This window comes from Pristiophorus japonicus, chromosome 8 (genome assembly GCF_044704955.1).
Source record: "Pristiophorus japonicus isolate sPriJap1 chromosome 8, sPriJap1.hap1, whole genome shotgun sequence".
In the NCBI taxonomy this organism is placed as follows: domain Eukaryota; kingdom Metazoa; phylum Chordata; class Chondrichthyes; family Pristiophoridae; genus Pristiophorus; species Pristiophorus japonicus.
In genome coordinates this window covers 50,378,895-50,402,115 of record NC_091984.1, presented here as the reverse complement: position 1 = coordinate 50,402,115, position 23,221 = coordinate 50,378,895, and the positions used below count along the sequence as shown (strand labels likewise).

The 23,221-nt window shown below is 43.0% G+C and overlaps 1 protein-coding gene across 3 annotated transcripts in view; it reads right to left on the bottom strand.

Moving 5' to 3' along the window:
• Nucleotides 1–23,221, bottom strand: part of b4galt2 (UDP-Gal:betaGlcNAc beta 1,4- galactosyltransferase, polypeptide 2) — a 628,374-nt gene that overhangs the window by 214,342 nt on the left and 390,811 nt on the right. For all 3 annotated transcript variants that reach the window (XM_070886768.1, XM_070886771.1, XM_070886770.1), the window contains one exon: nt 9,115–9,302. In XM_070886768.1, coding sequence (XP_070742869.1) covers nt 9,115–9,302 — 188 coding nt within the window. The remainder of the gene's footprint in view (nt 1–9,114; nt 9,303–23,221) is intronic.

The following is a 23,221-nucleotide window of genomic DNA, read 5'->3' as shown; positions in this document are numbered from 1 at the left end:
AGAAAGGAAAGGAGGTGGGGTAGCTCGTTAATAAAGGATGATATCAGGGCAGTTGTGAGAGATGATATTGGCTCTAATGAACAAAATATTGAATCATTGTGGGTGGAGATTAGAGATAGTAAGGGGAAAAAGTCACTGGTGGGCGTAGTTTACAGGCCCCCAAATAATAACTTCACGGTGGGGCAGACAATAATCAAGGGAATAATGCAAGCATGTGAAAAAGGAACGGCAGTAATTATGGGGGATTTTAACCTACATATCGATTGGTCAAGTCAAATCAAATCGCACGGGGTAGCCTTGAGGAGGAATTCATAGAATGCATACGGGATTGTTTCTTAGAACAGTATGCTACAGAGCCTACAAGGGAGCAAGCTATCTTAGATCTGGTCCTGTGTAATGAGACAGGAAAAATAAACGATCTCCCAGTAAAAGATCCTCTCGGAATGAGTGATCACAGTATGGTTGAATTTGTAATACAGATTGAGGGTGAGGAAGTAGTGTCTCAAACGAGCGTACTATGCTTAAACAAAGGGGACTACAGTGGGATGAGGGCAGAGTTGGCTAAGGTAGACTGGGAACACAGACTAAACGGTGGCACAATTGAGGAACAGTGGAGGACTTTTAAGGAGCTCTTTCATTGTGCTCAACAAAAATATATTCCAGTGAAAAAGAAGGGCGGTAAGAGAAGGGATAACCAGCCGTGGATAACCAAGGAAATAAAGGAGAGTATCAAATCAAAGACCAATGCGTATAAGGTGGCCAAGGTTAGTGGGAAACTAGAAGATTGGTAAAATTTTAATCGACAGCAAAGAATGACTATGAAAGCAATAAAGAAAGGAAAGATAGATTACGAAAGTAAACTTGCGCAAAACATAAAAACAGATAGTAAAAGCTTGTACCGATATATAAAACGGAAAAGAGTGACTAAAGTAAATGTTGGTCCCTTAGAAGATGAGAAGGGGGATTTAATAATGGGAAATGTGGAAATGGCTGAGACCTTAAACAATTATTTTGCTTCGGTCTTCACAGTGGAAGACACAAAAACCATGCCAAAAATTGCTGGTCACGGGAATGTGGGAAGGGAGGACCTTGAGACAATCACTATCACTAGGGAGGTAGTGCAGGACAGGCTAATGGGACTCAAGGTAGACAAGTCCCCTGGTCCTGATGAAATGCATCCCAGGGTATTAAAAGAGATGGCGGAAGTTATAGCGATACATTCGTTATAATCTACCAAAATTCTCTGGACTCTGGGGAGGTACCATCGGATTGGAAAGCAGCTAATGTAATGCCTCTGTTTAAAAAAGGGGGCAGACAAAAGGCAGGTAACTATAGGCCGGTTAGTTTAACATCTGTAGTGGGGAAAATGCTTGAAGCTATCATTAAGGAAGAAATAAGGGGACATCTAGATAGGAATAGTGCAGTCAAGCAGACGCAACATGGATTCATGAAGGGGAAATCATGTTTAACTAATTTACTGGAATTCTTTGAGGATATAACGAGCATGGTGGATAGAGGTGTACCGATGGATGTGGTGTATTTAGATTTCCAAAAGGCATTCAATAAGGTGCCACACAAAAGGTTACTGCAGAAGATAAAGGCACGCGGAGTCAGAGGAAATGTATTAGCATGGATCGAGAATTGGCTGGCTAACAGAAAGCAGAGAGTCGGGATAAATGGGTCCTTTTCCGGTTGGAAATCGGTGGTTAGTGGTGTGCCACAGGGATCGGTGCTGGGATCACAACTGTTTGCAATATACATAGATGACCTGGAAGAAGGGACAGAGTGTAGTGTAACAAAATTTGCAGATGACACAAAGATTAGTGGGAGAGCGGGTTGTGTAGAGGATACAGAGAGGCTGTAAAGAGATTTAGATAGGTTAAGTGAATGGGCTAAGGTTTGGCAGTGGAATACAATGTCGGAAAATGTGAGGTCATCCACCTTGGAAAAAAAACAGTAAAAGGGAATATTATTTGAATGGGGAGAAATTACAACATGCTGCGGTGCAGAGGGACCTGGGGGTCCTTGTGCATGAATCCCAAAAAGTTAGTTTGCAGGTGCAGCAGGTAATCAGGAAGGCGAATGGAATGTTGGCCTTCATTGCGAGAGGGATGGAGTACAAAAGCAGGGAGGTCCTTCTGTAACTGTATAGGGTGTTGGTGAAGCCTCACCTGGAGTACTGCGTGCAGTTTTTGTCACCTTACTTAAGGAAGGATATACTAGTTTTGGAGGGGGTACAGAGACGATTCACTAGGCTGATTCCGGAGATGAGGGGGTTACCTTATGATGATAGATTGAGTAGACTGGGTCTTTACTCGTTGGAGTTCAGAAGGATGAGGGGTGATCTTATAGAAACATTTAAAATAATGAAAGGGATAGACAAGATAGAGGCAGAGAGGTTGTTTCCACTGGTCGGGGAGACTAGAACAAGGGGGCACAGCCTCAAAATACGGGGGAGCCAATTTAAAACCGAGTTGAGAAGGAATTTCTTCTTGCAGAGGGTTGTGAATCTGTGGAATTCTCTGCCCAGGGAAGCAGTTAAGGCTAGCTCATTGAATGTATTCAAATCACAGATAGATAGATTTTTAACCAATAAGGGAATTAAGGGTTATGGGGGGCGGGCGGGTAAATGGAGCTGAGTCCACGGCCAGATTAGCCATGATCTTGTTGAATGGCGGAGCAGGCTCGAGGGGCTAGATGGCCTACTCCTGTTCCTAATTCTTATGTTCTTATGTTCTATCTTTTATGATTATATTAATTTTTTAATTTTTTACCCCTCATTTTTTTTTGCTAATAGCATACAATTCTTCAGCTTAGAATATTGAGCCCCAGAGAGAAATTTGATTGATCAAACTGTTTCAATTTGTTTTAAATCTGACTGAATGAGAAGTTGTGTTATGCAGCACTCCTTGCGACATCAACACCTGCAAGGCTTACATTCAATTTATTTATCAGGAGAGGAGTCTACTGCCAGGAATACTAATTATTTCACGAGGCAGGTCATGGCCAGGGCTTAATTTGAATAACAATCCCCAATGAACAAGGGATTCTATTATAACACAGTCCCAGTGAAGCTCTTGTCACATCTAACATTCAATATTCTTGTGCGGGCTGCAGTAAGAGTGCTGACTTTAAACTCAAGATATAGTCCCAGAAATCCCGGCCTCCCCGGGTCTATTCGGATTGTGTACGGACCCGCGAAGGCATCGCAAAAGCCGGCTTTCAGCACACAATGCGCTTGCGCTGAAAACCGGCTTTTCCGATCTGTCAAGTTTCTGGTTTGACAGATCCTCCGCATCTCGGGAGAGAGGACATTTGCATGGGCAAGATTGCAGTATTTACCCATATCTTGCCCAGCAAATGTCCTGAAAATTCTTGCGCCTGATAAAAGCAGATGCATAGCCTACTTTTCCAGGCATAAGAGTTGTAAAACACACAAAACCATAATAAAATAACATTTAAAAAACACATTTTATTGTTAAAAATACTTCCCCACTATGGTAAGTTAATTTTAAATCATAATTTAAACATTTTTTTAAAAATCGGGAAAATATATATTTTTTTATAAGACATAAATAACTTTAATTTAAATTAATGTTAAATATGTGATGTATTTTTTCTATTTTTTTTATTAGTGTTTTGGGGTCTGGAGGAGGATTTGTCAATCATAATAATGGGAACGCCAACTTATGAAGTTCCCATTATTATGAATGAGAAAATACTTTACCTGGATTGGCTGCCCAGAGCCATGTGACTGCAGCTCCTCTCTGCGCATGTCCTGACATGCGCGCGCTCCGACGCGCAGTGAGTGGAGGCCTCAGGACCGGGATCACTTGTGGGCGCAGCAGGTTCAGGTAAGTGTGCATCTTTTTTCCCTTTTTTAGCCGATCGCCTGCGGGAAACAGCCGACCGGGATTTCTAGGACATAATTAAATACTTCACTAAATTTATTTTCTGAAAGTATTGTTAAATTGAGAAGTGTGTTTCCCATACATGTATATCCCTCCATTATAAATATGATGCGAAAATAACGGTAGGTTACCTGTTATATTGGCCCCGATTTTAACTTCAGGTGGATTCCCCACTCAGGCCTGAGTTAAAATTATCGTCTGGTCTCAATTATGTCATTCGGCCACAACATGCATATGTAAAGAAGGAACCTGTTGTCTCCTGGTGCATGTCCTTGATGCCTGCTCAGGAGACCAGGTTAAAATTGTAGATGTGATCATGGCGGCTTTTGGACAGTTAAGAGCCAGGGCGATTTTAACTGTCTACCCGCCAGGTTTCTGCTGAGCGAGTAGGGTTAAAATCGTCCCCATTGTGTTGACAATCTCGGGGCACAATCGGCAGAGCTCTGTTCTCATAAGGTGTGTTTACATTTGCTTTCCTTCCTTCAGTCTGTAAGGAGTAGCTTGTGTGCCCCACTCTACCCCATTTAGTTTTGTCGCTCCATGCCAGTCTCTTCAGGCTAGCTGGACTCCACCGAGTAATATGGAGACCCAACTGTAGAGAAGTTCAGACATGCATTTCCAGCTGCAGTTTATACTTAGAGAGAAATATCTATGCACCTGTCATTGGCTGACACCCCAAATATAAAGTGCTTCTGGCTTGTGGCATCTGTACCAACTGATATCATTACTCCTGGAACCTGTTTGCTATGTAAACACCCCTTTATATCCATTATTTATTCTATAGTAATTCCAGGAATCCACTATTTGTTCTGCAGTCACTCCCAGGTGTCAATAATTTTCCATGCAATAACTCCCTTGTATCCGTTTTCCTTTAACTGGCATGTTCTCTAATTAACACGAGAGTCTCTTTCCTTGTACTTGCTTAAGTGTATTTTTGGTGAGTATATTATTTTGCAGAGCTGCGCTATCCAGGAAAGAATCCCCAATTTACATTTACTAGTTACTCTTGCACAATTCTCGTTATTGCCAATATTTTTGGACAACATTTCCAAGGTGCTATAATGCCAAAACCTTGAGTGGCCTAACTTTGGTACGAATGAAGAACTTGGGTCAGAATTGCCAGGTAGGCTTAACTGTAACAAGATGAATGACCTATACACTTATTTACTATTCTGTGTTTAATACTTTCGGACTAGAGAATAACGCAATCCACACCATTCATCTCCTAGACAGTGTTTCAAGACAAGGACAAGCCAAAGATCAAGACACCTGCTACTGAAATCAGTTTACTGCAGGGCTTGCAGTATTGGGCAAATCCTAGTCGGAGATGAACAACTATAAGCGAGATACCTGCGACATCCACTCATATCAAAAACAAATGTGATTAAAAGTGGCAATCTACGTCTGTCACATGTGCCAAATATGATGACTCAATGGGAATTCATATATTCTTCTTCTCATCCTCTTTTCCCCTTTCCTCTCCAAAAGCCAGACTACTTTTTAAGGCTTTGTTTAGAATCAGGAAGAGATCAATACCTTCCAAGACAATGGGTGGCAGGTGTTTATCATAGAATTGCTTATTGTTTGTTCTGTGAGGGGGAGGGGGGGAATATCTTCTGATTACCATATAACTATCTTTCATTCTTTTAAAATAAAACATATCGAGATCCTTTCCATTGAAAAATGTTCAGAAAACTGAAAAACATTTGACAGCTGGGTAATTCCTGCTCCATGGCATTCTCTTGCTTTTTCGCTGTTCCTGGAGATTGAAATGCCAGGAATTTACCAGCTGTCATTTTTCAGTATTTTTTAACCATTTTTCCAAAGGGTTTGGAAAATTTACAAAAATGCACATGGATAAAAGGTGGTTAAAATGCTAGTGGAATGGTTTTTTCCCCCCAAAGACTGTAAACAGTATGCAATTCCTGAGCTTGTCTTGAGAGGCGATAAACATTTCACACACAATTATTGGGCTCAATTTTCCCCAATGACGATTTTTGGCATATTTGAAGAGTTACACCCGTTTTTTTGGGGGCCCAACTACGGCAAAAAAAATCATCCAACTTTCCCCGTTTGAATTGTTGATTTTGACGCCACATAGCCTGTCCTTTAGCTTTGGGGGTGGAGCCTAAGGTTAGGTTGCCAAGGTAATGAAGGACACACTGCGGGCTGAGGCTGGAAAGTGAAACATAAAACACATTCTGGCCAGCTCACAGCAAGCTGCACAAGCACTTTGCACATTGCAGCAGTTTACCAGCATTAAATTATTAGCGTTTATGCCAAAAGTCTCTCCCCCTCTCCCGGTACCGGGTGCCATTCCTAACCCTGGCCGAAAGGCCTCCCTCCCCCATCTCTGCTCTCCCGCCGCCCACCTTCTCTCTCCTCTGCCCGCCCCCCTCTCCCATCTCTCTCCTCTCCCCCCCCTCTCTCCTCTCCCCCCCTCTCTCCTCTTCCCTCCACCCACTCTCTCTCCTCTCCCCTCCACTCAACCCCCTCCCCCACTCCTCTCCTCTCCCCCACTCCTCTCATCCCCCACCCCCCCTTTTCTCTTCCCCCTCTTTCTCTCTTCCCCCCCCCCCTCTCTCTCCCCCCACAGCCCCCCTCCCTCTGCTGCTGCTGCCCCGGCTGTGGAACTGTATCTGCTGCGCTGATTCGCTTACCTGCACCGATTTAGTTAACTGCCCAGAAGGTTTTTCCAGAGTGGTCGCATATGCCATCCTAAGAAAAATTGGAGTAAATTGGAGCTGGGCAAACTTGCTTAAATGGCCAGAATTGGCACGGGTAGCAGGTTACGCCCCCAATGAGGTTAAAAAAAAATCGTAGCCTAAAAAAATCCTACCCAAGTGAATTACGTTAGCGCAGAAATTTTGAGGAAACTTGGAGATTTGAATTTACTCCCCCAAAAATGGTGCAGATAATTGGGGAATATTTAACCCATTATATACTGGGAAGTCTCTGGTCCTAGGCAGGCTTTCCCGTTCAGCTGTGAGAAAGAGAAAGTTAAAAAACAGACTCAGGTGGTCAGTCAGTTCCAGCAAAGCCTCCGAGAAAGTTAGAATGGAGGAGAGTAGCTATAATTTACTTTTGTTTGAGTCAAGCATTGTAAGGAAGTGTAACATATTTATTATTTTATATTATTATGTGAGCACAAGCTGTATGTTTCTATGCTCATTCGCTGTGAATAAAACAGTTTAATGATTCGTATCGGGCCTCATCTCATCAAGGGTTCGCTTAATCCGCCATCAAAAAGACTGAAGAAACGCATAGGTTAAAGTCATGTATATCCAGTAAGGATCACAAAGGGGTCTTATTTTTACATCTTTCGGTTACATTATTTTATCGTATGTTTTTGGGCAGCACAGGCATACCTTAAAACATAAAATGCTCAGGCCACTTATCTAATGATGAGCATCACTGTATCTGAAACACACCAGGAATTTCTTTAGGGGTACTCCCACTCCACTGGCGTAACTTTGGTGGAAACAGTCATAAATGGGGTTACTGCTTATGTTGATGCAATGGAGTGGGAGAAGCCACATCGGGAAAATTCAGCGGAAAGACAAGAATCCAAATTTTTATCAACGCAGTCCTACACAAGGGATGTCACAATCCTCAGGCTAGAGGGCAGGAAATTGCATATTCAGCGCAAGACTCCTGCCAAACATGGAAAATTTATTGGCCCTGTTAACATTTTATTGTGCAAATTCCGAGTAGCATTTCCTGACTATCTCCCTCTGAGACAGCACTATTTAATACAGAGGTATTTAGGGTCTTTCAGACACAATGGGAGGGGAAAGAAGGACATTTGGTGACAAGCAGCGATAAGGACAGATGAGGAGAATATGAGATGGTGCCAGAATCATAGGTCGGGCATCAGAACATAAGAAATAGGAGAAGTAGCCCATTTGGCCCTTCGAGCCTGTTCCAACATTCAATAAGATCATGGCTGAACTTCTACATCAACTCCACTTTCCCGCCCTATCCCCATATCCCTTAATTCCGTTAGTGCCCAAAAATCTATCGATCTCAATCTTGAATGTATTCATCAACTGAGCATCCACAGCCCTGTTAACGTTCACAGAAGAATGAAGTGAGGAATGGGTTCTTGGAAACAAGTATGGAAACATCGTGACAGATGATCTGCTGCAACATGGAAATCTTAATTGCTGCCGCAGAGTTGGGCTAATTGCCTGCCAACTGCCCAGCAATTAGCAGCCTGTTTGCACAGCGTGAGGGATACCCATCAATAAAAAAAAATCTTCATTTTGGTGAAAATCCATTCCTTTAATGGTTATTAGCTGTCTGCAGGCTTTGACACTTAAACAGGATTTAGAAAAAAAATCAGTTTACCAATGAATATGGCATTATATGAATTGTTTTATTGTGAGGGCTCCACAGCAATCTTGCTTTCTCCCGTTTTCCAAACTGGAACCAGCTGGCCATGAACCTCCTATAGCCAAGAGGGTGGACAAGTAACCTGCTCCCTGGCCTTTCTCCAAAGCCACTCCGTTTGAGTCACTGGAAGGTGTACAATCTGATTGGAGTACCGGCCCACGTGATCCCAGGTACGCTTCCGCACACGGTGCTCCCCTGGGATCCGTGGGCCACTGCACTGCCATCTTTCCGCAGCGTCTGAGAAGAATGTTTCGTTTGGGGCCTTGCAATGGGTAAGTGCGCATTCCGTTCGGAAGCTGGCGGCGTAATCCTTAATTCTTATCTGCCCTCTGAAATGGCCTAGCAAGCCACTCAGTTGTACCAAACCACGACAACAATGTGGGAGTACCTTCACCACAAGGACTGCAGCAGTTCAAGAAGGTGGCTCATCACCAGCTTGTCGAGGGCAATTAGGGATGAGCAATAAATGCCAGCGATGCCCACATGAATAAATAAAATAAAATTGAAAAAAATACTCGAGGAAGATTTTATGTTCAGAAGAGCAAGAACTGAAAAGTTTGTGAACAAGGCCTATAAAAATAAGTTGCAGATTCACTACTCTGCTAACTGGTGTACCTGCTGTAGAAATTCTTCCATTTTTGATTATCAATCGTAGGTTTGTCAACAGTCCAGCTCTGCTCGGCTTACTGGGCATCAAGGCTGATGCCCACAAGCAAATCCCAATAATTGTTGATAGCAATGTTCTTTAAATTAATTAAACATTAGGAACTTTTTTCGTGTCAGTAATAAGATTTAATAATGATCTCACCTGAATCCAAATTTGTCCATTGCAATGGCAAAATGTCGTGGCTGGTCATAGCAGTGGTAGAGGTTCCTGTCATCCATAGGGACTAAGTCTACATCACTGAATACAAAGCAGTCATACGCTTCATCTTTCAGTACCTCCATGTAGCCAATATTCAGCAACTTTGCTCTGTTGAACATGCCTTCACCTTGCTGCAAGACATAAGTAAGCAGAAAAATACATGTAAAATGCATGTCATGTACACTCTGAGCTCATGGAGAGAATATACAAGAGAGGAGTGTATATTATATAGGACAATAAATATACAGGAATGCGTCCTAAGGCACTAACACATTCAACAGTTCGCACAATATCTTAAAGCATAACAGTGAGTACAATCTATTTGTCAGCACCCTATGAATGTTGAAATGTACAAAATCCCAGAACTTTTCTCCAGCCTTTTGTTATTTTATAAAATCTGGGGCTCATGAGTGTGGTGTTATTCTATTTTCATTCAGTTTTTCCCCCTTCTGGTAGTAGATATTGTGATAGTATAGGGAAGATCTTATTGGGCAACGGGCGGGGAAGTGGACCTGAGTCCATGATCGGATCAGCCATGATCATAGTAAATGGCGGAGCAGGCTCGAGGGGCCGGATGGCCTACTCCTGCTCCTATTTCCTATGTTCTTATGTAAGATAGCGAGTGCCTATGGTCAAATCATATGATATTGAAGCATGTCACTGGAACTGCTCTGCTATCAGCACTGTATCAGATAATAATGATGATTGCATTGAATGGAAACAGCATATCCTACATACATTAATTCAGTAACACATCAGTAGTGCAAGATAATGGTAGTCTACTTAGATTACTAACTTATTGTATTGTAAAATACAAGCAAGATTAACAATGCTTACTAGACAAACATGGTTTGAAGACAATACCTAAATACCTAGAAATTAAGAGATGATTGGCTTATATAAAAATAGTGCATGTAACACAGGTTGAAACAGAAATTGTAAATTGTAACTTCAGATTGTAAAATTGAGGAGCAACTTATCGTTATTTGTTACAAGGTTATAAACACTTAGGCTGGAATCTTCCCAGCCCTGCGAGTGAAGGTTTGGAAGTGGGCCCATTGTCAAAATGGCTGTGATTGACAGCGGGGCGAGATCCCGCTCTGAACATCCCGTCTTGTAAGTTTCCAAAATGCCGGGTCTGGCTGTGGTTCACAGACCCGACACCAAGCAGTGGGACAGCCAATTAACATCATTAAGAGGTACTTTAAAGGTATTTAAAAATAATTTTATCATGTATTTACCATTTTTCCAAGTTTTTTTAAAATGGGATTCACATCCCTCAGGGAACATGGCAGGTAAGTATGTCGGTTTCTCAATGAATCTCCAATGCTTTGACTAGTTGATAGCTGCAGAAGTGATATAAAAGCTACCATTTCATAGCTGTTCACTTTCCAATCTCAGAATCTTAAGCCTTAAGGATTTGGAAGACACTTTTGAGTTGTATGCAGGTTGGAAGTATTCTCACTGTGGAGCAACCTCTCTCACCATAGACAGATCGCTTCTGTCACCTCAACTTCAGCTACCATCTATTGCATCAGCATCGGTGGCCTTGAAAAAATCTCACATTGGTCTTCAGAATCCCACCACCACCATCACTAAATACACCAGCATCACCAACAACAACACCAACCTTCTCTGCAATCATCTGTTGCTGCACAGGACATCAGCACCCAACCACATTGCTGCCCGGGAGGCCAGGGATAGCCTCACCATGACCAGATTTACTTCACTTGACGCTGTACACCCTGGCTGCTCCAAGATGCGCCAGATTGGCACCACCTCACACCAGCACCATAAAGCATCCCTGCACTACTCAAGCCATTCCTTTCACACTCATCACCATTGTGGGGGATATCTTTATGCCTCACCATACACTACAACTCACCAAGTCACTTCCAAAGATGCACAAAAATCTGTCCAAGAATGCAGTGTGTTCAAAATAAAGATTTCAATGTTTGACAACACATTAGCAGAAACTCTACATGAACATTGTTTAAAAGATCCAAGTGCCTACCTTTGCGTGTTGTTAGTTGATATGATTCGACATGGATAAGGGCGAGTGTGAGGTGTGGCTAGTGAGATGGGAATGTGATAATGTAGATAGAGGGGGATGGGTGGCAATGCATGGTAGGGGACAAAATTGAAGCAGAGAGGATGTTTCCACATAGGGAAAACTAAAACTAGGAGATATAGTCTCAGAATAAGGGGTCGCCATTTAAAACTGAGATGAGGAGGAATTTCTTCTTTCAGAGGGTTGTAAATCTGTGGAATTCTCTGCCCCAGAGAGCTGTGGAGGCTGGGTCACTTAATATATTCAAAGCGGAGATGGACAGATTTTTGAGTGATAAGGGAAGAAAGGGTTATGGGGAGTGGGCAGGGAAGTGAAGCTGAGTCCATGATCAGATCAGCCATGATCTTATTGAATGGTGGTGCAGGCTCGAGGGGCCAAATGGCCTACTCCTGCTCCTATTTCTTATGTAGGTTGGTGTGAGTAAGGATGTGCAGGGGTAGGGTCGGGAAGGCAGAGTGATGGGGATGTGATGAGTGCCACAGAAGAATGAGGTTGAGTGTGGCTTTACAGTAATGTTTCGGGATCTACTGATCATTGAAAGGTTTGCACCACTGCAGCCAGCTTGTGCCCTCCTCTGCAATGTGCAACCAGGCTGCGTTGGTGTCCTGGGGAGGTCTCTTCTGCCCATTGGAAGGGAAGAGAACCTCCCATGCGTGCTGTGACTCCCTCCATAAGCATCTGGGGGGAGCCATGGGAGCACCTAGGTGCCACTGTGCACCTTTGTGCAGTGCGTGTCAGTGTTTGCAGCACCTCAATGCTGCAGAACACTGACAGAACAACTGTCAAAATGAACATGAGCATGTTCCCTTTAAAGAAACCGGCCGATGACGCGTCATCAAATGACGCCATCAGGCCCACTTCCTTTTAATTGGCCGGGAACTAAGCAAGCCCAATCTAGGGACGATTCTTTTCATAGTGTGTGGGCTTGAGCCAGGAGCGAGATCGCAACCGCCAGCACCCCCGGACCCACCACGGTTGGCGAAATCACGACCACAGTATTGTTGAATTTCTCAAGGCACTGACGTGACCGTTGCCCACTTTGGAGGGTGGGGGGAGGACGCATATTGCAACCTACTCTTGACTTTGCCTATTAAGAAAGATTCAAAAGATAGTCCCTTATTACTGCATCACCTGGTAAAAGTTAACATAAATAAAACCTTTCCTTCAACACAGCTGGATCCATGATCTCAGTGAAACAGTCGTTGAACCAGGTGAATTCACTTTTGCTACCGGTTGATAAATGATTTCTCCTGTTCATCACCAAGTATCCACATTTCAGGAAGAAAAACTCCTGAATATTAGTGGCAACAAATTAAATTATACACAAATAGATTCTTTATTTCATCATCATCATCATAGGCAGTCCCTCGGAATCGAGGAAGACTTGCTTCCACTCTTAAAATGAGTCCTTAGGTGGTTGAACAGTTGACTACGCGAGCTACAGTCCCTGTCACAGGTGGAACAGATAGTCGTTGAGGGTAAGGGAGGGTGGGACAGAATTGTCGCATGCTTTTTCCGCTATCTTCTGATTTCTGCATGCTCTCAGCGATGAGACTTTATCTACCTCAGTGGTGGTAGTGGGGATCAGAATTATTTCCTACTGGTACTAAGTCCCAATACCAGTATATTGCACAATCATTTACACAAACACTAATCTTCACTTTGGTTTCTGACTTTAAACCTTACAAGATTACTATTTTAACAGCAAAGATATTATTAAGTATGTGGAAGGTCCTTGTAAATCCTCATCACTGGGGAATTAATCCCTTTAAATTAATCTATTATAATAACTATTTTATTTAGCAGTGTATTCCATATCTAATATTATGCAATTCTGTGAGAAAATACATTATACCTCATTTTCTTAAACATTTTGATTCAAATCTTGCTATTAAATCCTCCTGTTTTATCAATTCTGTGCTGAATGCAGAGTATTTATATTTTAATTAATTGCTCTTGTAAATTTAACTACATGCATCAACTTAATCTTACTCACTCATAACATCACAGTTTAACCTTTGCTTTAATGAGAATAACCTAATCTTATTTTGTGAGCCCAGGAATCAGCAATCTGCTCTGTCGTGTGCGCTCTCCAAAACATCCTGAAAGACAAATCCTAAAGCAGGCAAGATTCCAGCTGTTGCCTAACTAAAGCATTATACAGCTTCAATATTCCCTCCTTTTAGTGTAAGCTGTGGCTCAGTGGGTAGCACTCTCGCCTCTGAGTCAGAAGATTGTGGACTTGAGCACAAAAATCTAAGCTGACACTCGGTGCATTGTTGAGGGAGCACTGCACTCTCAGAGGTGCCGTATTTCAGATGAGATGTTAAACCGAGGCCCTATCTGCTCTCTCAACTGGACGTAAAAGATCCCACGGCACTATTTCGAAGAAGAGCAGGGGAGTTATCCCCGGTGTCCTGCCCAATATTTATCCCTCAAACAACATAACAACAAACAGATTATCTGGTCATTCTCACATTGCTGTTTGTGGGAGTTTGCTGTGCGCAAATTGGCTGCCACATTTCCTACATTGCAACAGTGACTACATTCCAAAAGTACTTCATTGGCTGTAAAGTGGTTTGAGATATCTAGTGGTCGTGAAAGGCACTATATAAATCCAAGTCTTTCTTTTTCTATGTTCCTTGATAAACAACCAACCATCTACTGTTTTAGCATTACAATTACAATACGATTTCAACACCCTATATTATCACCCCCAAATCATTTTCAGATTCTACTTTTTACACAAGATTCCCTGATGTTATGCTCACTCACAATAATACTAATCACTAAAAGTTTCTACATCAAAATGTAGTGATTTATTAATGACTTAGATAACACAATAGAGAACCATATATCCAAGTTTGCCGATGACACAAAGTTGGATAGCATAGTAAGTAGTGTTGAGGGGAGCATAAATATAGATTAAGTGAGTTGGCAAAACTGTGTCAGATGGATTTCAATGCAGTTAAGTGTGAAGTCATCGTTTTGGACCAAAAACAGAAAGATCCTAGTATTATTTAACGGTGAAAAGTTAGGAACAATGGAGGTTCAATGAGATTTAGATCATAACACAGATCACTAAAATGTAAAAAAATAATCAAAAAGGTTAATGGAATATCAGCCTTTATAACTAGAGGGCTAGACTATAAAGGGGAGGAAGTTTTGCTGCAGCTATACAAAGCCCTGGTTAAACCACATCTGGAGTACTGTGTAGTTCTAGGCACCGCATCTTAGAATGGATACATCAACCTTGGAAGGAGTGCAGTGTAGATTCACCAGAATGTTACCAAGGTCCAAGGGTTAAATTATGAGGAGAGATTACATAAACTAGGCTTGTATTCCCTGGAATCTAGAAGGTTAAGGGGTGATTTGACTGAGGTTTTTAGGATTTTGAAAGGAATTGATAGGGTAGATAGAGAAACATTTTCTGCTGGTGGGCGAGTCTAGGACAAAGGGACATAACTTTAAAATCAGAGCCAGAGAAGTTAGGAAACACTTCTCACACAAAGGGTGGTAGAAGTATGGAACTCCCTACCACAAAAAAGCAATAGATACTAGCTCAATTAATCTTTTTAAATCAGAGATCGATAGATTTTTGCTACCCAAGGGTATTAAGAGATATGGAGCCAAGGCGGGTGGATGCAGTTGGGATACAGATCAGCCATAGGACTTAATATTAGGGAATGAAGCTGGGCAGGTGGAAGAGCTATCAGTGGCAGAGCATTTTGGTGGCAGTGATCATAATTCAGTTAGGTTTAGCGTAGGAAAAGGACAAAGACAGACCAGGAGTAAGCGTTCTCGATTGGAGAAAGGCCAATTTTACAAAGCTGAGATGTGATTTAGCAAAAGTAGACCAGAAACAGCTACTTGAATTTAAATCAGTGTCAGAGCAGTGGGAGGCATTCAAGGAGGAGATAGTGAGGGTTCAGAACAAATATGCTCCCATAAAGAAAAAGCATGGGACTCCAAAATCTAGAGCCTCCTGGATATCAAGGGGCATACAGGGTGGGATATGGCAAAAAAGGGAAGCTTATGTCAGATATGACAGCTAAATACTGCAGAAAGCCGAGAGGACTATATAAAGTGCAGGAGTGAAATTAAAAAGCCAATTAGGAAAGCAAAGAGAGGGCATGAAAAAATATTGGCAAGCAAGATCAAGAAAAAGCCAAAGATGTTTTATAAATACATAAAGAGCAAGAGGATAACTAAAGAAAGTGCAGGGCCTATTACAGACCAAAAAGGAAGCTTGTGTGTGGAGGCGGAAGACGTGGGTATGGTTCTTAATGAATACTTTGCGTCTGTCTTCACAAAAGAGAGGGACGATGCAGACATTATAGTTAAGGAGGAGTAGTGTGAATATTAGATGAGATAAATAAAGAGAGGGGAAGTATTAAGGGGTTTAGAAAAATTGGCCGTGTGGTTGATAGTGAAGAAGAAAGCTGTAGACTGCAGGAAGATATCAATGGTTTGGTCAGGTGGGCAGAAAAGTGGCAAATGGAATTCAATCCAGAGAAGTGTGAGGTAATGCATTTGGGGAGGACTAACAAGGCAAGGGAATACACAATGGTAGGATACTGAGAAGTGTAGAGGAACCTTGGGAGTGCATGTCCACAGATCCCTGAAGGCAGCAATGCAGGTAGATAAGGTGGTTAATAAGGCATACAGAATGCTTTCCTTTATTAGCCGGGGCATAGAATACAAGAGCAGGGAGGTTATGCTTGAACTGTATAAAACATTCGTTAGGCCACAGCTAGATTACTGCGTAATAGTTCTGGTCACCACATTACAGGAAATATGTGATTGCACTAGGGAGGGTACAGAGGAGATTTATGATGATATTGCCAGGACTGAAGAATGTTAGCTATGAGGAAAGATTGGATAGGCTGGGGTTGTTTTCTTTGGAACAGAGGCGGCTGAGGGAAGATTTGATTGAGGTGCATAAAATTAGGAGGGGATGGGAAGGACCTATTTCCCTCAATAGAGAGGTCAATAACCAGGGGACATAGATTTAAAGTATTGGGTAGAAGGATTGGAGGGGACTTGAGGAGAACCTTTTTCACCCAGAGGTTGCTGGGGGTCTGGAACTCACTGCCTGAAAGGGTGGTAGAGGCAGAAACCATCATCACATTTAAAAAGTACTTGGATATGCACTTGAAGTACTGCAACCTACAAAGCTACAGACAGAAAGCTGGAAAGTGGGATTAGGCTGGATAGCTTTCTTTTGGCTCGCATAGACATGATGGCCTAATGGCTTCCTTCTGTGCCGTAAATTTCTGTGATTCTATGATCTCATTCAATGGCGGAACTGGCTAGAGGGTCTCAATGGCCTGTTCCTATGTTCCCAGAGCACACCGCTGTCTGAATGCTAGTTAAAATGCCCCCCACCCCCCTCCTGTAACTTTTCTTTCAAATGCAGCGATTGAGTAGGCATGGTTTACCTTCACTCATGCTGACTCTCATGTACAATGTTTCATTAGGCAGCTGTTCCTGAATTGTTTCTTTTATGATGATCTCCAGCACTTCACTGTTAGATAGTGTGAATCTTCCAGTTTTGTGGTTCCCAGGGTCACATTTCTATCTCTTTAAAAAAAGCTTAACACATTCATTATTTTCCAGCCCATAGCATCTCTCTTGTCTCCAAGGCATTAGCAAAGATTTGTGCCAACACTGCCTCTCTTATATCTTCCTTCACTTCCTTTTAAAGAAAACTCCAGGTTTCATATTACTTCTCTTTAATACACATTACCAACATCGAGTGTCTGGTTCCAAGTACACATTCATTTTTATTACTTAATCCACACAGTAAAAGTCAGTTTCAAAGTGCGTGTTTTTCACTCTGTTTTGTAGGGACCATCAGTAGCCTTTTGTCATTAGATGATGATGTCACAATGCTTGCTGCAGAATTAAATTCCATTGAAACTCATTTCCTTTCAGCAGCGTGCACTGCGGCATTTGCACAGTGAAAGCCATCTTCCAGTTAATGACTCATATAATTAAGGACAAAACTAAGAAAGCTGCTCAATACCTTCACTTTGCATTCTGACAAATCTCACCTGTGTTTTCTAATACATGTACACATCATATTATGTAATTTGCAGTTAGAATTTGTTCCAAACTTTGTGACAACAATTAGTGCAGGTAAAAGCAAATCACCGGATGCTCAAAAGCAGAAGCACTTCCACCAACTTTTCCACCTCCCTCTGCTCCACCCGTTGCCTAATAACCACCCATCCAGCCATCTATCTATCTATCTATGATTGAAGAAGCACACAACAGAATGTTACCCATCACAACAGTATAGTCAACACACCAGAAAGACTATTGAGGATGAAACAGGAATAGGAATAGGCCATTCAGCCCTCGAGCTTGTCTGCCATTCAATTAGATCACAACTGATCTATCTGTACCTTAATTTCATTTCCCCATCTTTGTTCCATATCCCTTGATAGCCTTATCCAACAAAAATCGATCAATCTCAGTATCGAAAACTCCATTTGATCCAGCACCACAGAATTTTGTGGGAGCGACTTTCAGATTTCCATTACACTGTGTGTGGAAAAATACATTTCCCAATGGCAATTAAATCAGCCTAGAAAAAGTATGACAAAATAATTGCATTGGCTTATTAATACGAAATGTACTTTTCTCCTCTTGTCTTCTCAGGGAAACAAATTAAAATCTGACCAGCTCATTATTACCAGACAATGAAGGGATATCATGTGCTCACCTCTTGCAGAGTACCATAAAACACACAGCAGCTAGTCAGGTTCCTGCTCAGGCTGCTCTCAAAACATTAATGTTAATGTGTACAACTTGCACTGTGGTTGCTTAATTGGATGCTGGGTCTTAAAGGAGCAATGCTCTAGTTGTGCAAACAATGTTTGTCACATACATATGTCACCATTGTAATGCTTCTCCTCCATATGTTCATGCCATTAAGTTGGGTGTATATTCATATAGCAGCATCTTATTCTGCATTATTTATCCAACAGAACAGCAAAGTCCCCATGTCCAATTGAGTTTTCCACATGTTTACTGAGAATGTTTGTCAGTTGGATAGTTGGTTTGTCAATCCTCAACACATACAATAAAATAAAATAAAAACTCCTTGTAATAATACTTTATTTTATCATTAAAAAAGGATACATGCAGATTAGCAGATCACACGAGTCACCATTCTCATTATGAGAAAGGAGTGTTACATTTCATAACCTGGTTTTTATGTTCTTTCACTAAACTGCTCAGACTCCTGTTAGCCCAAATTGTCTGCCAGGATTGACTAATACAAGTAATTAACTTCACATCACCATGGTTACAATGAAAGGAACCTATATGAGGAAGAACATTGTGCAAAAAAATCTATTTGCTCTTGTTTGTCATATTCCCTCCCACATTCCCCATCAATTGGTTACAGCATTTAAGCCAACTGATGACATTGTGTTCATCTCTCTCATTTGGAGGGAGGAGAGCATGCCGGAAGATCTCAGAGATGCAGTAATCGTGTCCATTTTTAAAAAGGGGAACAGATCCAACTGTGGCAACTACAAGGGAATCTCCCTACTATCAACCACTGGGAAGGTTGTCGCTAGAGTCCTCCTCAACCGTCTTCTCCCTGTGGCCGAGGAGCTCCTCCCGGAGTCACAGTGTGGATTTCGTCCCCTACGGGGAACAACGGACATGATCTTTGCAGCACGACAACTGCAGTAAAAATGCAAGGAGCAGCGCCAGCCCATATACATGGCTTTTTTTCGATCTTACAAAGGCCTTTGACACTGTCGGCCGTGAGGACTGATGGAGCATCCTCCTCCATTTTGGGTGCCCCCAAAAGTTTGTCAACATCCTTCGCCTGTTCCACGACATGCAGGATGTGATTCTTACCAGCGGATCCGTTACAGACCCATTCCTCATCTGAACCGGGGTCAAACAGGGCTGTGTCATCCCTCCATCAATCTTCCTTGTTGCCATGCTCCACCTCACAGTCAACAAGCTCCCTGCCGGAGTGGAACTAAACTACAGAACCAGTGGGAAGCTCTTTAATCTACGCCACCTCCAAACCAGGTCCAAGAGCACCCAAACCTTTCTCGTTGAACTGCAGTACGCGGATGACGCCTGCGTCTGTGCACATTTGGAGACTGAACTCCAGGATATAGTCGATGTATTCACCGAGGCATATGAAAGCATGGGTCTTACGCTTAACATCCGTAAGACAAAGCTTCTCCACCAGCTTGTCCTCGCCACACAGCACTGCCCCCCAGTCATCAAGATTCACGGCGCGGCTCTCGACAACATGGACCCACCGGGAGTCCGGGGAGTCGGAGGCCTATAAAAGACCTGCGAGTTCGAGAGGTGGGAGTTCGAGGAGCGGGAGTCCGGGGAGTCGGAGGCCTATAAAAGGCCCGTGAGTTCGAGAGATGGGAGTTCGGGGAGTGGGAGTCCGGGGAGTCGGAGGCCGATAAAAGGCCCGCGGGTTCGAGGGGCAGGAGTTCAAGGAGCGGGAGTCCGGGGAGTCGGAGGCCTGTAAAAGGCCTGCGAGTTCGAGAGGTGGGAGTTCGAGGAGCTAGCTGGTGCAGGGGCAGAAGCTAAACAAAGAAGTAGAAAAAAATTGAAAGGTGACGTCACAGCCAAAGGGGTAAGTGATTGGCTGGTGATTGGTGAGTAGTTTTTCTTTTTCTTTTCCTTTATCAGTAGACAACCTTTATCATCGTTGTTGCCAAATTAAGTTAATTTAGGGGTTAAGTCATGGCAGGAGAGCTCGGATACGTGTCATAATCCTCCTGTGCTATGTGGGAACTCAGGGATGCTTCCAGTGTCCCTGACGACAACATGTGCGGGAAGTGTATACTGCTGCAGCTCCTGACAGACCACATTGCGGCACTGGAGCTGCGAGTGGATTCACTCTGGAGCATCCGCAATGCTGAGGATGCCATCAATAGCAGGTTTAGTGAGTTGGTCATACGCTGGTAAAGGTTACCACAGAGAGATAGGGAATGGGTGACTAACAGGAAGAGCAGTGGAAGGAGGGAAGGTAGTGCAGAGGTCCCCTTCAGTCATCCCCCTCCAAAACAGATATACCGTTTTGGGTACTGCTGGGGGGATGACTCATCAGGGGAGGGAAGCAGCAGCCAAGCTCATGGCCCCATGGGTGGCTCTGCTGCACAGGAGGGTAGGAAAAAGAGTGGGAGAGCTATAGTGATAGGGGATTCTATAATAAGAGGAATAGATAAGACGTTTCTGCGGCCGCAATCGAGACTCCAGGATTGTATGTTGCCTCCATGGTGCAAGGGTCAAGGATATCTTGGAGCGGTTGCAGGACATTTTTGAGGGGGAGGGTGAAGAGCTAGTTGTCGTGGTGCATATAGGTACCAATGATATAGGTAAAAAACGGGATGAGGTCCTACAACCTGAATTTAGGGAGCTAGGAGTTAAATTAAAAAATAGGACCTCAAAGGTAGTAATCTTAGGATTGTTACCAGTGCCACATGCTAGTCAGAGTAGGAATCGCAGGATAGCTCAGATGAATACGTGGCTTGAGGAGTGGTGCAGAAGGGAGGGATTCAAATTCCTGGGACATTGGAACCGGTTCTGGGGGAGGTGGGAATAGTACAAACCAGATGGTCTGCACCTGGGCAGGACCAGAACCAATGTCCTAGGGGGAGTGTTTGCTATTGCTATTGGGGAGGGGTTAAACTAATATGGCAAGGGGATGGGAACCTATGCAGGGAGACAGAGGGAAGTAGAATGGGGGTAGAAGCAAAAGATAGAAAGAAGAAAAGTAAAAGTGGAGGGCAAAGAAACTCAAGGCAAAAATCAAAAAGGGCCACATTACAGCAAAATTCTAAAGGGGCAATGTGTGTTAAAAAGACAAGCCTGAAGGCTCTGTGCCTCAATGCGAGGGGTATTCCTAATAAGGTGGACGAATTAACTGCACAGGCAGAAATGAATGAATATGATATAATTGGCATCATGGAGACATGGCTCCAGGGTGACCAAGGCTGGAAACTCAACATCCAGGGGTATTCAACATTCAGGAAGGATAGACAGAAAGGAAAAGGAGGTGGGGTAGTGTTCCTGGTTAAAGAGGAAATTAACGCAATCGTAAGGAAGGACATTAGCTTGGGTGGTGTGGAATCTGTATGGGTGGAGCTGTGGAATACCAAAGGGCAGAAAACGCTAGTGGGAGTTGTGAACAGACCACCAAACAGTAGTAGTGAGGTTGGGGATAGCATCAAACAAGAAATTAGGGATGCGTGCAATAAACGTACAGCAGTTATCATGGGCGACTTTAATCTACATATAGATTGAGCTAACCAAACTGGTCGCAATACGGTGGAGGAGGATTTCCTGGAGTGTATTAAGGATGGTTTTCCAGACCAATATGTCGAGGAACCAACTCGAGGGCTGGCCATCCTAGACTGGGTGATGTGTAATGAGAAAGGACTAATTAACAATCTTGTTGTGTGAGGCCCCTTGGGGAAGACTGACCATAATATGGTAGGATTCTTTATTCAGCTGGAGAGTGACACAGTTAATTCAGAAACTAGGGTCCTGAACTTAAGGAAAGGTAACTTCGGTGGTATGAGACATGAATTGGCTAGAATAGACTGGCAACTAATACTTAAAGGGTTGACGGTGGATAAGCAATGGCAAACATTTAAAGATCACATGGATGAACTTTAATAATTGTACATCCCTGTCTGGAGTAAAAATAAAATGGGGTAGGTGGCTTAACCGTGGCTACCAAGGGAAATCAGGGATAGTACTAAAGCCAAGGAAGTGGCATACAAATTGGCCAGAAATAGCAGCAAACCTGGGGACTGGGAGAAATTTAGAACTCAGCAGAGGAGGACAAAGGGTTTGATTAGGGCAGGGAAAATAGAATACGAGAGGAAGCTTGCAAGGAACATTAAGACGGACTGCAAAAGCTTCGATAGATATGTAAAGAGAAAAAGGTTAGTAAAGACAAACATAGATCCCCTACAGTCAGAATCAGGGGAAGTCATAACGGGGAACAAAGAAATGGCAGACCAATTGAACAAGTACTTTGGTTCGGTATTCACTAAGGAGGACACAAACACTCTTCCGGATATAAAAGGAGTCAGAGGGTCTAGTAAGAAGGAGGAACTGAGGGAAATCCTTATTAGTTGGGAAATTGTGTTGGGGAAACTGATGGGATTGAAGGCCAATAAATCCCCAGGGCCTGATTTCTGCATCCCAGAGTACTTAAGGAGGTGGCCTTGGAAATAGCGGATGCACTGACAGTCATTTTCCAACATTCCATAGACTCTCGATCAGTTCCTATGGAGTGGAGGGTAGCCAATGTAACCCCACTTTTTAAAAAAGGAGGGAGAGAGAAAACAGGGAATTATAGACCGGTCAGCCTGACATCGGTAGTGGGTAGTGGGGAATCAATTATTAAGGATGTCATAGCAGCGTATTTGGAAAGAGGTGACATGATAGGTCCAAGTCAGCATGGATTTGTGAAAGGGAAATCATGCTTGACAAATCTTCTGGAATTTTTTGAGGATGTTTCCAGTAGAGTGGACAAGGGAGAACCAGTTGATGTGGTGCATTTGGACTTTCAGAAGGCTTTCGACAAGGTCCCACACAAGAGATTAATGTGCAAAGTTAAAGCACATGGGATTGGGGGTAGTGTGCTGACGTGGATTGAGAACTGGTTGGCAGACAGGAAGCAAAGAGTAGGAGTAAATGGGTACTTTTCAGAACGGCAGGCAGTGACTAGTGGGGTACTGTAAGGTTCTGTGCTGGGGTCCCAGCTGTTTACATTGTACATTAATGATTTAGACAAGGGGATTAAATGGAGTATCTCCAAATTTGCGGATGACACTAAGTTGGGTGGTAGTGTGAGCTGCAAGGATGATGCTATGAGGCTGCAGAGTGACTTGGATTGGTTAGGTGAGTGGACAAATGCATGGCAGATGAAGTATAATGTGGATAAATGTGAGGTTATCCACTTTG